Consider the following 13,277-nt stretch of genomic DNA (forward strand, 5'->3'; position numbering starts at 1 on the left):
CCAAAACAACCAAAACAACCGCGGATGGGTAGGCTCGAGGTAGGGTGCTGTGAAGGGAGGTGGTACTCACGGACCAGGGTCCCCAAAGTGGGCAAGTAGCAGTCGGTTTCCGCAGAGCGGGCCCACTCAAAAATTCCCAGCGGCAAGTTCCGCCTTAGCTCATTCGCCGTTCGTTGGGCGGCTTTGCGACAGCATCCAAGACGCAACTTCTACTCTGCAGCTGTCCCCTTCGTCGATGTCGCCGCATCGCAAACCGCCACAATGCTGTACGAGATGATTGGAATAGTGAGTCACGCCCATGAAGAAGCTCTACTGGAAGTCTACGGACGATCGCTGACCCGCCCGCGCTGCTGCAGGTCCGGCCCGGCAACCTCGCCGAGGTAAAAGAGTACGCCTTCACTTTTCCCTCCCCCAAACGAATGCACAATTCCCACAGCGCCAACGAGAGATAGAGAAGGCAACGTGCGCCTAACAAAAGCAAAAACAGGATCGTCCTCGCCGCAGGCCAGCTGGTGCTCCGCAACGGCGGGGTGATACGGTCGGTGGACAACTGGGGCGTGTTCGCGCTGCCGCGGGCCGTGTCCAAGGCGCAGCAGCTGCACCACAACGGGCACTACTTCGCGATGCGGTACGACGCGTCGACCGAGGCGCAGGGCGTCGTCCGCAACACCATGAACCTCGACCCGCGCGTCATCCGCTCCACCAGCGTCAAGCTCGGCGACGGCAAGCTCGAGTCCCTCAGCCGCTTCGGCCAGATCAGCTGGGCCAACTCTGCGAAATAGGCCGGAGTCTGATTGGATGAGGGCCTTTGTACGAAACTATGGAAGGGGGGTTAAAGTGTAGATTCAGTGGTGACGACGATGTTGGATCCGAATGATGCGAACCCCGAACGAGGACCGACTCGATATGCGTGTCGAGAGGAAATGGCAGAAGAATGGGTGTACGAGACGACAACGTGGAAAGGGACACACGGATAAGATGGCGGTCAGAAGGCCAAGTCGATGTGGAATACCCTGTTTGGCCGGTGTACGATGATCGATATCACAAAAGCTCTACTTGTATGCATCGCGGATAGACAGGTTGGCGACCAGGCATAGCCATGCAACTGCGCGGGATAGAGGTGCAAGAAGGTAGTAAAATCAAGAAGTACTGCTTCAATGGACCGTGATTTATGTCTTGAAATGCTACGTTGATATATGCAAGAGCGGTTTTGGGTGGTAGCTGACCGTTAAGAGACTCTTACAGAGCAGATGCTCCTATTCCTGGTGCTACTCAATGATGCTTCGTCTACTCCAATTTGAATCTTGCTCTCCGGAGGCATTCAATTTTGAGCCCAGATTTTCAGTAGAGGGGTGGTATGATAGTGACATTGGAAAATCATGTTAGCCGGATTCTTGTCATGTATTTTCCTATCACTATCGTGCGGTGTCTTCGCAAAATGGCTGTACGTATTTGATTAATTCCGGCATCAAGATATTGCCCAGTTTGTCGAATGCGCGAGGCTTCTCGAACTTCTAGAAGGTAAAACTGGGTCTTGGAAAACGTTGTACCGTTGTTACTCAGGGCAGTCAAACGAGTCTATGAAATATAGCTATATATGAACCAATGTAATATATTGTTGCTCTGCAGATGGCTCGCATGTAAGATCGAGGCCGCTTGCAGCATTGCTTGGAGGCTCGCCGTGCCGTGGCGCCCCCCACCTGGGCTCCCAGGGTACCCCACCAGACTTGACGACCCGCATCAGCCTTGTCGTCACTTCCCATTGCGTGCCCAAGACCATAAGTCCAATAGACTCAGCTCCGGCTTCACACTTTAGGCCTCTTCGCTATCCGTCTCCCCTACACAACACCACACTGTGCCCTCCGGCGACCTGGGCAGCATCTGTCTACGGAGAACTCTCTGCCTGTCTCTCTTCCGTTCTGCCGGCCCTGCAGAGCCTGTCCTCCCTTTCTGACTCTGATCGACACCCTCGTCACATCAACGCGGGAGACGGCTCCGAAACAGTCGGCCCGACCCTGGCACACGACGACACCATTATTGTGACCACTTGACCACCTCTGCCTCTCCGAGATGCCTCCTCTCAACAGCGCTCAGAAGGCGCTCGTTGCGCAGTTTGTTGCAGCTACGGGAGCCAACGAGAAGACTGCACAAAGGGTATGTGAACGTTGCCTCGCGTGCAATGCCCAATCACGCACTACTCTGTCATGTCCTGTTGTTCTATTTCATCCCATCCCCAATGCCGCTTCGAGAAGGTGTTTGTGTTCCGGGACGCCTGCCTATCAACTCCCTCCGCTTGACTTGGCTTCTATCCAACTATCGTGGCTAGGAATACTCCCGTCTTCCTAAGCCCGGAACTATCTACGCACCATTTACTGCCCTAACTGTTCCCACTGGACTTCGTGCTGATTTCTCGCTTTCAACAGTTCCTCAAGAATGCCAATTACAGACTGGAAGTCGCCGCCGATACGTAAGTTCTAGGTTGCTTTGCCTTACACGACACTGTTCCTATTGTTCCCTTGCCCTGCCGCGCTGTACGAGACTGCTGCCTACCGTGGGGACCCCGACCGTTCATTCCGGAAGCCCTACCGATCGAATCGAACCCTCGCTCGAGACAGACCTGGACAGGTGTTTGCTGTATGAACAGGAGTCAGCATTGCCTATTATATGTGGAGCAAACCACAATCCAAGGCAGCCTGGAGTGGAAGCCCAAGGGGTTGGCCCTAGTGCACCTTCGGCGCTTGTACAGGCGATCTTGCTGGCACTAGATGCTCCAAAGCTTCCTGCCAAATCCTGAAAGTTGTGGACAAAAGAACATCGGGCGTGGGAGCAGCCAAGCTTGTGCATTGTGTTCTGGCGCGCGTCAATATGCTCAAAAAGCTCTTGGTCAAGATCACGCGTCGGGACTCCAAGCAGAGTGGGAGTGACCCCCCGACATCCTCGCCACCACCCCCCCGGTCCACGATACCTATCGCAGAACATCAAACCCCGACCCCGGTGCACTCAATAACCCCGGAGGCCATGCCCAAGCGAAAGCAGGCTGCGCAAGGCGCAAGAAACACTGCACGGTATGCCAATGGACTCGTCAGAAAACCATCTGACGCACTCACACATCCCCTCTTCGCACCTGACACGATCAGTTCACATGATCAATCCCCACACAGCTACAAAAACGGCGGGCTCCAGCTCCAAGATGTTTGCACAGTCCGCTTGCTCTTGATTCTTCCGAATGGCGAATGGCAACTAATCTTTGGGTGTTTACAGTTACCTCAGCAGTGGTGGCGGTGCGGATAGTGGACGTGTCGCGGCCATTGAGAAGGCGTACGATGACCTCGTCACCCCAGCACGCGGCGACAGCAAGGAGTCCCTCTCTGCCGAGACCACCCAAGAGTACCTCGAGGCTCTAGGTGTCAACATGGAGGATGCCGAGCAGTTCGTGGTGATGGAGCTTGTCCAGTCGCCCAGCATCGGCGAGATCACCCGCAATGGTTTCGTTAGCGGATGGGCTGCTACCGACCTCTCCACCTTCGGCAAGACCGCCCAGAAGAACCACGTTCGCCGCCTCATCAACCAGCTGTCTTCTGACCCCGCCCTCTTCAAGAAGGTCTACCGCCACTCCTTCATCGCAGGCAAGGAGGCTAGCCAGAAATCAATTCCCCTCGAGCACGCCCTTGTCTACTGGCAGCTGCTTTTCGCGCCCCCCGGCCGCCCCTGGAAGTCTGCCAACCGCGACTGGGCCAAGTTGTGGGAGCAGTTCCTAACCGAGAAGTGGACGCGCTCCGTCAACAAGGATATGTGGAACATGACGCTGGAGTTCGCCAACAAGTCGATGGAGGACGAGGCTCTGAGCTTCTATAGCGAGGAAGACTCGTGGCCAGCCGTCGTTGACGACTTTGTGGCCTGGCACCGCAAGCAGGAGCAGGCGGAGGCCATGGAGGTAAACTAATTCAGTGGCCCTGACAAGCTTATGGCGGGTCTCTCAGAGGGCTGAGGCGATAAAGATGGAAAATCACTCGATTTTAGCAACCATTGGCATCGGTGCTGCATCTGAGCAGGGCGTTTCATTCTGGACGCGAAGGGACCTGCATGAAGGCTCTCAGAACAGTGATCGAGCAAACAGACTTTAGGCAGAGGCATGGAAAAAGCAGCAGCTATCCTGCAGAAGGGGAAGATTTGATCTCATTGAGCGACGGCGTAATACGGATCACGGCTGTGAGCGGCTTGATCGACATCTGAAGAGCTGAGCCGCATCGCAGATTGTGCTTTATCAAGGGGTATGTGAGGCATGCTTCGCAGTGGCCCGGGTTTTTGGGAGGGACAGGACTGGCTGGTGATAAGTGGATGGACAAAGTGATGTTATGGGTCTGTGTACCGCCTCCTTCTCATCCCCACCTTCTTAGAGTCATGAAGGACCTGGCCACAAATGCCACAGGGAATACCAAATGCTATGTTTGCAACGTGCCGATGTGAAACCCTTGCACTGCAAGTCTGTAGTGGCCTTTCATATTGTGGAAACTTAGCTCGAGGTGTCGACACTCAATGAACGATCGCAACCACGCCACGAGACTTGTTCCAGAAGCAACACAATGAATGGGTATAGCTATGGAATCGGCACACTCTCTGCTATGTTATACGCTTCTGCAGCAACGAAATATACAGTACATTCAAGACACATTCTCCCCCTCCCCTGTCTTCCTCAAACCCAATGCAGTGAAATGCGTCACACGTCCGTTCGTTCTTCCATTGGATCTCATTCTCGTGATCGTTTCAGCGCGTCCACTCACAACCCGGCCCTCACCGCGTTATATATTTTCTGGTTGAAGTATAAGGCATACTTCAAGCGCCCCTACCCACCCATCCCAGCCTCACATCTAAATCACCACGCACGCGGTTGGCTAACCACCAGCCCGTGTCTAGTCACCCAGGGGCATGCCTTCGAGCTCGTCGAGGAGCCGGCGCCAGTTATCCGCCAGCATTTCCGCGTACTTGACGCGCTCCTGGGCCCAGTCCTGGTTCCAGCGTGAAATGTGGTACTGCGTGGACTGGAAGGTGATGAGCTCGTCGCGGATGCACTCCTTGACGAAGACGGAGCGGTTGTGCTGGTTGACGATCGACTCCTTATCCTATCGTGGGTGGATTACATGTCAGTAAACGCTAGCGAAATATACAAATCCAGAACGCTGGATGGCGATTGAACATTTCCAAGCTTACCTTGATGATAGCCTCTACAACCCTCTCGATCTCGCCTGGCTTGATCAAGCCATCGGGCTTGGCACGCAGGTTCGCAAGCTTCGTCTCGTTGTTGTCGATGCGCCTCTCCAGGGCGGGAATGTTGTCCCGGTCCAAGCGCTCCCGCCGCTCAAACAGGTCCCGCACGCTGACGAGGGCGTCCCGCTGCCTCTTGAGGTCCTCCAGCACGCCCTCGTCCCACGCGCGCGCTTCATCCTCCATGAGAGTCTGCGACGTACGCAGGTGCTTGCTCATGGCGATCAGGCCGTCGTTGACTAGGGGCACCTCATTCGTGTCGGTGGCGTATGTTTCGGCGGTCGCCTCAGTTAGGGATGTGAGCGAGAGAGCGATCCTGGCATGGTCGGCCGCGACACCCTCGCTGCGCTTGACGAGCCGGTCCATAATGCTACAGACGCCAATGTACAGCTCGGCGCTTCGCCGCACGCCAGCGCGCGTACGCTGGAACAGTTCCTCGAGCTCCGGTGAGAGAGAGTCCTCGAGGCCCGGTGGGAGAGCACGGCCGGCGAACTCGTCCTGTACCGAAATGGTGGCTTGTTTCCGCCAGACGGCGAGCTCGGTGGGTACCGTCAGGAACATAATGACCAGTTGCTCTTGGCTCAGGATGGGATGCCTGATCACTGCATTCAGGAAGCGGGCGAGGCCGCGACGACGCTTTTCAATAAAGGCACCATCGTTTGACAGATGGTTCCCATTGACTGTGAGTGATCAGCTTCTGATTCTTGAATAGCAAATTACACCCAAGACTTACCAGCAACCCGCTTTGGAGGGAGAAGAGGCAATACCCTGAAAGGATATCTCTTGTGCAAGCAATCCAGCAACCACACGAAATCACTGTATCTCCGAATTACTTTGCTGCCTCTCCTGGCACTTCCTACTTCATAGTTATGGTGCTGGAACATGAACATGCCCTCTTTCTCCGGCAGTAGGTTCACAACGATATGCTCCTCGACGCCGCTGCCGGTCCTGCCGCTTCCTATCGTCCTGCTCGATAAGGGGCCAGGCCGTTGCTCGCCGGGGTCTCTGCCCACATTGCTACCAGCCGGCCCTCCGAAAGGACTTGTCACCGGATTGGAGGTTGCCGGATTGCCCACTGGTGTGCCACCGAAGAAATCGCCGGTTCCCCAGCCGGCCCCGGGAGAAGTTGCTTGCGGAAACGTGTTCTGACGCGTCGCGGCAGGGTTGGGCTGTCCTAAAGACTCTACTGAAGCTGTAGTAAAGGTCGAGGTTGTGCGTACAGGCGGTGCGGCAGTGAAAGTGCCATTGCTATCGTCATGGCCGTTCACTGGTGGGCTCTCTGCAGCATGCTCTTCAGGGACATGGGTCTTAGGAGGCGCGGGTTCTGGTGCGTGTTTATGGTTTTTGTGAACATCTGGGGTGTTCCAGGGATCATCTGAGTATTCCATCGACGGCTGTGTGGGCGCGGTATCCTTGGCTGGTGGAGTTATCGGCCTCTGTGGAGGTTTCGCCGCAAGTACACTGGTACGAGCAAAGGGTTCTGCAGCAGGCGTTCCTGAAATGCCAGGGAGGTTTGGGATTGGGAGGTCTAGTACGAAGAGATAGAAATCGTTAGCTGGTATGACGATGGAAAGGACGCAGCAGGCTATAAACAATCAAGCACGTAAGATGCGTGTCGTCAGGTAGGGTAAAGCAGGGCACGGCAGGGGCCTAGCAGCCCCACAGGAGCTCTGAGACTTTTGAGATGGGTATTGGAGCTGGGCGGGCCAATTGACAACACAGCCGGGCGAACAGCGCATCCACCTGCAGGACAAGGTGCCAATGGCGGTCACAGATAAGAGATAAAGGGCTTATGATGGATGCTGCGGACCGCGGTACTGGCGCTTGCGTCGACGAGGTGGGCATGTGTGGGTTGATGGATTGATGGGTTGGCAAATAGGGCAGACAGAGCAGGCTTGGAGGATACTTACTTCTTCGGCGTTCGTCAATGCCATCCAGACTGATCGTCTCGCGGTCCTGGGCAAGGCCAATGAGGCCCAGGAGGACGTTGAACTCGTTCCTCCCCAGAGCGATCTCTCCGCCGCCCGGCGCAATTATACCCGTTATTCTGGCTTGATCGTCTGCGCCGATCTTGGCAGCCGCGAGGACGCGCATAACGCCCCCAGACGTGACCTTGCCCCCGCTGCCATTCTCCCGCACGACGCTGTCGAATGTCTCGATGTAGCTATCCGGGACGTCAGAGGCGGGGAGAAGGTTGCGGAGGATATCGGCCCTCGAGTGCTGCTTGCGCGGCGTGGGCATGTCCCACGGCGAGGCTGTCCCGCTGCCGGCTGCATCGTCGTCTTGGAACAGAGAGTTCGAGTTCGAATCGTCCTCGTCGAACAGCGACTGCCGAGACCGGGCAAACGACGAGGTCATCGACGGGCTTTCGTCCGCCTCGGGCTCTCCGAATAGGGACATTTCTTCTTCTTTTTATTCGGGGTCAAACGTCCTAGGCTGGAGTCGAGACAGGTTTCAGGGCGACGTTGCGCAATGCAGTCTCGAGTTCTGATCCGCAGAGAAGCACGAGTAGGATCAATCGCACGCGACGTAATCGACTCGTAACAGGTGAATTGCGCCGAGGACTCTGGGGCAAAAGCAACAGACGCTGAGGGTCCGGGAATGAGTGCAAGCCGATGCGACGACACAAGCCAGAATGTAGCGAGATGTTCTTCAGCAAGACGAGTCGTGACTGTCGCCGCCGGCTCGGAAGAGTGATCTAGATAACCACGAGAAGTGACACTGTCCGGAACAGTAGTATCGAAGCTCCAACCTGGAACATGCGCATGGGAAGCTCCAGGATGCGATTCCCCACCCAATGGGAGGCACAGCGCTAAGCGACCGCCCGGCTCAGCGACAGGAGGCCCTTGCCCAGCCTAGGAGTGCGTGTCTGGGGTTCTTGCTTATATGCGTATCCCTGAAAATATTGTTCTGCAGTGTTACGTTCGTGTGTGGTTTTCGTGATGGCATGAGAGACCCATCTCAGTGCACATATTAATGAGGAAATCCGAGATAGATATACTTGGCCGAAAGTGACCCAGTTGGGCATGAACACTCAAGGCTCCTCTCCAATATTGGGCTTACCGCCCCATGTCCGTAGATAAAAGAACAAAACTGAGATGTGCGCTTGCGTTGCAACACGCTGCAGGGACTCGACACCTCCATAACATCCTGTCACTTGGGTGGAAAAACAAGCAGTAGGCAGTATAATTCTGGACCATCCCGTGAACAGCGGATGGGCGAGAGAGCTCTTCTCCGAGCTCACACGGCCAAGCCAATGACACACTGCTCCTGTTCTTGAACCTGTCGTAGCAATAAACTCTGTACATTAGAACATGCATGCATTTGTACATTCGACTTCTATAGCACATATGCTCTAGACAGACAACCTCAACCGGCCACTCGCGATCAAAACAGCTTCGGGTCACCCTCCTCCTCCTTCTTAGCCCTGGCAGCCTTTTTGGCAACCTGCTCACCAGGCACCTTGAAATACAACGAAGGACTCTCACCCGGCTTCAAGAGATGGCTCAGGTAACCTCGGTGTGCCGGATCACGGTAGTACTCAATATCCCATCTGCTCGTCGGGTCCGGCAGCCTGTAAGTGAAAGGGCTCGCCCTCGCCTTCTCCAGCACCGCGTTGACGTGGTGCTGGCCCACGGGCAGCGGCTCCACCGTGTTGACACTCTCGCCCTTGAGGAGGCGCTTGATCGAGTCCTTGGTGTAGTACCGCGTCACGATCTTGCCGCCCGCGCGCTCGACAGCCTCGATCGCGGCCGCGGACGCGCGCGACACCACGATCTCGATGGGCGCCCGGAGCTCCGTCGACCCCCGCGCCAGGAGCTTGACGCCGTCCTTTGCGCGCCCCAGCAGGCCCGACTGGACGATCTCCTTGGGCGTGATCGGCTTCGTCGGGTCGATGCGGCCCGCGTCGATCCAGGCTTGCAGGCGGTCGAGGTTCACTTCGGACATGACTTCTTTGCGGCTGGAGTGACGCGGCGATGGTTAGCATTTCCGGCCATGCCTTATGTTCTAGGGCTTTGCGGCAGGAGAGCATATACGTACTGGTTCACGAAGCCCCGAGAACCATGCTTGAAGATCAAGGGCGTCTGTCCACCCTGGAACCAAGGCTTCACATGGCCGTGCTGCCCCTGGCCCTTGTGACCGCGACCGGATGTCTTGCCGTAGCCGGAGGATGCACCACGGCCTTTCCGGATACGCTTGTTGTAGGCCCCCTTATTGTCGCGAAGATTCGCTAGGATGGATGCGCTCCTCGTTTGCGACCCCGCTGGTAGTGTAGGCGGTTGTTGTATGGACAGCGCAGCGAACAGTGACGCGAGAGGGATGCTCGCAGTCCCTGAGACGGACGTTCGCTCAATTGACGTCCGGCAGCATCGTGCGACCTGCGTGATTGGTATTCTGGGAGGCATTGTGAGTGTCTCTGTGGGGAGGATATGGCTTAATATTGCGACGGCGCTCCAGAAGCTCCTACAAATTTGAAGCTGCCAGTGCTAGTCAAGGGTCTTATCTAATCAGTCCCCCTGCTCGGGACAGAACGAGGCATACATCGGCTCACTCACCCACCAGCAATGAACAGCCAAAGCAGTAATAGCGGTAGGCGGAGGACCCGAATGAGACTTCTTTGAGGGTTACTAGAATTCCGCTTCAAGCTGTGCAGCATAGGGTATTTGATCTCGTAAAAATCAGGTCATCAATTCCAGCCGTCTATACTCGCTATTTCTACTGACGCGAGTCTGCTGCCTATCCCTTTTTCCACTCATTCATACAAGCAGGACCGGTACCATGCAATTAAGGCCGAATAAAATAAGTCACCCAGGGCAGAACACATCGACCTTTTAACCGCGAACTCCCAGGGCGCCACCTGTGAAGCCTTGCGACTGTCTTGGACCAGCATCCGTTCTTGCTCCGCCACGACCCCTGCCTCCACCGCCACGTCCGCCACGACCCCCTCGGCCGCCATGTCGCGCTGTCCTCTCGAATGCATTGGCTGTGCCTTGTGTCCGGTGCTCCAGCGTCCTCTCGTTCGACTCCATAAGTGCGCTGGCTTTGTCGGACAGGGCCAGAGCCAGACTTTGGAGCCTGCTGAGCTCAACGCCCTTGCGGAAGATGACGGTCTTGGTGACCTGGTCGAGAGCAGCAGCCAGCTCCTCGTGGCTGATCATCTTGCTTACAATAGCAGCGGTCTTGGTCGCATCCAACTCAAACATGCTGCTGAGAGTCTCGACGGCCAATGTGTCGTAGAATGGTGCGTATGTGAATAGATATGTCCGCAGGCCCTCCTCTTGGATCTGCTTAGCGAGCATCTCCTTGATGCTCTCGGTGTCTGGCATCAGCTCCCAGATCTTGATGGCGTGGATGAACTCTGTCGCCTTCTTCCACTCGCCAGCAGCCAGTGCCTTAGAAGCCTGCATGACGTGGTCCCTAGTGTTCTCTGGGGGTCCGGTGAAAATTTGTCGCTCATGGTACTCCAACATACGGCGGTAGGTCTTGCTGATAACTCTCTTCTTGACGTCAGGCGAAGACCCAATCTGAGCCAAGAGGGGAATCTCCAGAAGCATGCTGCAGGTGAGATACACGCACTCGAGGAGCTCGAGGTTGATGTGCAGGTGGAAAGGCAGCTGTCGTTGCCTCTCCAGACGCTCTTGCTCTGGTGTGACTTGGCTGTAACGCTGGATCATAACACCCTGGGCCAAGAGTTCCTTTTGCCGACCACTTCCACAGATCTCTTGGAGCGTGTTTTGGGCATCGTACACAAGGCCCTTGCGGAATGCGCAAAGACCCACTTGAACAAGCGTGCGGTTGAACAAGATCTGCGTCGAAACGTTGAAGCTGCTGATTGTCTCTTGCAAGTGGGACATGAGCATCATATCGCGAGCCTTGTAGTAGTCGTCGTGGAGGGCGAGGAAGTAGATCTGGCAAAGCATGGCACGCGCTCTGTGGATGCCCTCGCTGTTGGCAAAGAGATAGGTGCTGAGGATGGTGACGAGTTCCAGGGCCTCGACGGTCTTGGCTCGTGGTGTGATTGCTGAATCAACGTCCGCGGCAACGGACTTCCACGAGTTCTCCTCGAGGGTCTTAACGACTTGTGCGGGCTTGAAATAGACGTGCTCGAGACGACGGCTGACAATTCGGTTGATGTTATCCTGTTCGATGGCCAGAGCCTCGTCCTTCTGCAGCATCTCGTAGTAAAGAAGGGCCCGGAAGATGAGGTTGTAAAGAGCGGCCGCATCCGTTAGACGTTCGATGTACTCTGACGTGTGAGGGTCGATGTTTTGCAGAGATCTCGTCATCTCATCGTCGAGGCGCTCAATGTAGGACACGATGCTGCCGGGAACCTTGATGTACTTCTGGTCCTTCTCCAGAGTGGGGGGCTTCTCATCATCCTCCCACTCCTCGGCATTTTCGATCACGACGTAGTCGCGATTCTCGTGCAGAACCGTCAACAGCAGACCAATCTCCTTCTCGGCCGCCTTCCAGTGCTCCAGGGGCATCGACGTAGTCGCACCAGAGCCGAGATCGAAACGTGTGGAAATAAGTGTGAGGAGGACGCGGATTCGTTGGTAGGGAGTGTTGGCAATCTCCTGAAGCTTCTCCATGATCTTGATCTGCTCCTGCTTGTCGGTGTTCTTCTTTCCACGGGATTCCATGATCGTGCGCAGGTGCTTCAGGATGCTCTCGGGTGTAAACACGAGAGTCTTGCCGCCTTTGCCAACAGTCGCGAAACCCTCATCGTCAAGGTCGTCAGTGGATGCAGCGATGGCGTCAGCAAGTCGGACCTTCTTGGGCTTGGGTGCCGGTTCCTCCTCCTCGGATTCCCACAGGTAACCATCCTTGTCCTCTTTGTACTCCTCGATCTGGGCCTGGTACTCCTTGTTCGTCTTCTTGATCTTTTGCTTGACAGCGTTGAGACCTTGGGCGTTCTGCTTGCTCATCTTCTTTGGGGTGACCTTTTGCTTGGCGATCGACTCATTCAAGTAGTCCTCAAGCTCGGCGATACATTTGACATAAGGCTTGGGAGCCTTACCGGCCGCCTTAAGCTTCTCAGCCTGGCGGTTAAGCTTATCGAACTCTGTGGCCAGTTAGCATCACAGACGGACTGATGAGGGCGGATAACCTGAGCAGCCCAAGACATACCATTGGAGATGATGTTCCAGTCGTTGATCTTTTGGGCATTTGTGATGGCGGTTATGGTGGCTTCGAGCTCGTCGTGTCGCTTGTCCTTGGCGGACTTGACCTTTGTCGTCTGCTCGGTGTCGCTCTCTTCGCTTTCGGACCATCCCTCCAAGAAACGGGAAGCACCTTTAGCTTTGCCTGCATCGCTGTCGCTGGACTCGGCATCGGATGCGTCCTCCTCCTCCTCCTCTTCTTCCTCTTCAGACTCCTCCTGCTCCTCCTGCTGTTGTTCCTCCTCGGATTCGTAGAGGTCCTCCTCGTCGGAGCTGCTCTCCGAAGAGCTGTCGTTGCCGCCGCGGAAGAAGCGAGACATGATGTCTTTATTGTTGACTGTTTTGATCAAGTGTCCGTTGGTGGGAGATCTCGACCAGCTTGATGGGGGTGCAGCCGAGTCGCTTCGCGGGTTGGCAGTAGTTCCTTCCTGATGGAGGGGTCCCTGAAGGGTGAGAGAGATGAATTTTCGAGAGGCAGGCCTTTGAAGAAGTGGGGGAAAAAAGACGGGCCGGCAAATCGTCGAGTGACGGCCCAGGCCAGCTGTCAACTGGTTTTGTCCGCCAATCTGTGAGTCACTCAGGACTGGTGCCTAAAAATGATTGATCGAGGTACTTTGGTCATTCGATACGTCAGAAGTTGAGATCCTGACCAGCAATGAGGCCAAAGTGCTCCAGGGCAACGATTGTTCGCGCACTGAGTGAGGACAACGGGGCCAGAGTGAGAAGGTACAGCTTGAGCTGCCTGGGATTAGGTGAGGGAGGACCCATCCGACTTAGAGGTGGCCCGTGCTCCCCCCGTTCGAGCTACAGCATGGTGCATTTTGGGCGGGAACTTTTTTATCGCCTCGTCAA

At 55.8% G+C, this 13,277-nt stretch overlaps 5 protein-coding genes across 5 annotated transcripts; 2 read left to right on the plus strand and 3 right to left on the minus strand.

The window, feature by feature from the left end:
- Positions 1-24: 24 nt before the first annotated feature.
- J7T55_011171 (30s ribosomal protein s6) lies at positions 25-782 on the plus strand (the record flags this gene model as incomplete). Its single annotated transcript, XM_053135580.1, has 4 exons — positions 25-28; positions 116-285; positions 357-388; positions 488-782. The coding sequence occupies 4 exons, from the start codon at positions 25-27 to the stop codon at positions 780-782; spliced, it is 501 nt and encodes a 166-aa protein (XP_052986810.1).
- A 1,288-nt stretch (positions 783-2,070) lies between these two features.
- Positions 2,071-3,943, plus strand: J7T55_011172 (defective in cullin neddylation protein 1; the record flags this gene model as incomplete). Its single annotated transcript, XM_053135581.1, has 4 exons — positions 2,071-2,154; positions 2,424-2,467; positions 2,811-3,065; positions 3,262-3,943. The coding sequence occupies 4 exons, from the start codon at positions 2,071-2,073 to the stop codon at positions 3,941-3,943; spliced, it is 1,065 nt and encodes a 354-aa protein (XP_052986811.1).
- Positions 3,944-4,910: 967 nt separating this feature from the next.
- J7T55_011173 (uncharacterized protein) lies at positions 4,911-7,662 on the minus strand (the record flags this gene model as incomplete). The annotated part of the gene is made up of 4 exons (XM_053135582.1): positions 4,911-5,120; positions 5,209-5,942; positions 5,996-6,790; positions 7,173-7,662. The coding sequence occupies 4 exons, from the start codon at positions 7,660-7,662 to the stop codon at positions 4,911-4,913; spliced, it is 2,229 nt and encodes a 742-aa protein (XP_052986812.1).
- A 987-nt stretch (positions 7,663-8,649) lies between these two features.
- On the minus strand, positions 8,650-9,668 carry J7T55_011174 (uncharacterized protein; the record flags this gene model as incomplete). The annotated part of the gene is made up of 2 exons (XM_053135583.1): positions 8,650-9,223; positions 9,304-9,668. 2 exons carry the CDS (start codon positions 9,666-9,668, stop codon positions 8,650-8,652), a joined length of 939 nt encoding a protein of 312 aa, XP_052986813.1.
- Positions 9,669-10,094: 426 nt separating this feature from the next.
- On the minus strand, positions 10,095-12,745 carry J7T55_011175 (uncharacterized protein; the record flags this gene model as incomplete). Its single annotated transcript, XM_053135584.1, has 2 exons — positions 10,095-12,328; positions 12,394-12,745. 2 exons carry the CDS (start codon positions 12,743-12,745, stop codon positions 10,095-10,097), a joined length of 2,586 nt encoding a protein of 861 aa, XP_052986814.1.
- Positions 12,746-13,277: the final 532 nt, after the last annotated feature.

The sequence above is a fragment of the Diaporthe amygdali genome (assembly GCF_026229845.1).
Source record: "Diaporthe amygdali strain CAA958 chromosome Unknown NODE_56_length_267093_cov_64_804720, whole genome shotgun sequence".
Taxonomy (NCBI): Eukaryota; Fungi; Ascomycota; class Sordariomycetes; order Diaporthales; family Diaporthaceae; genus Diaporthe; species Diaporthe amygdali.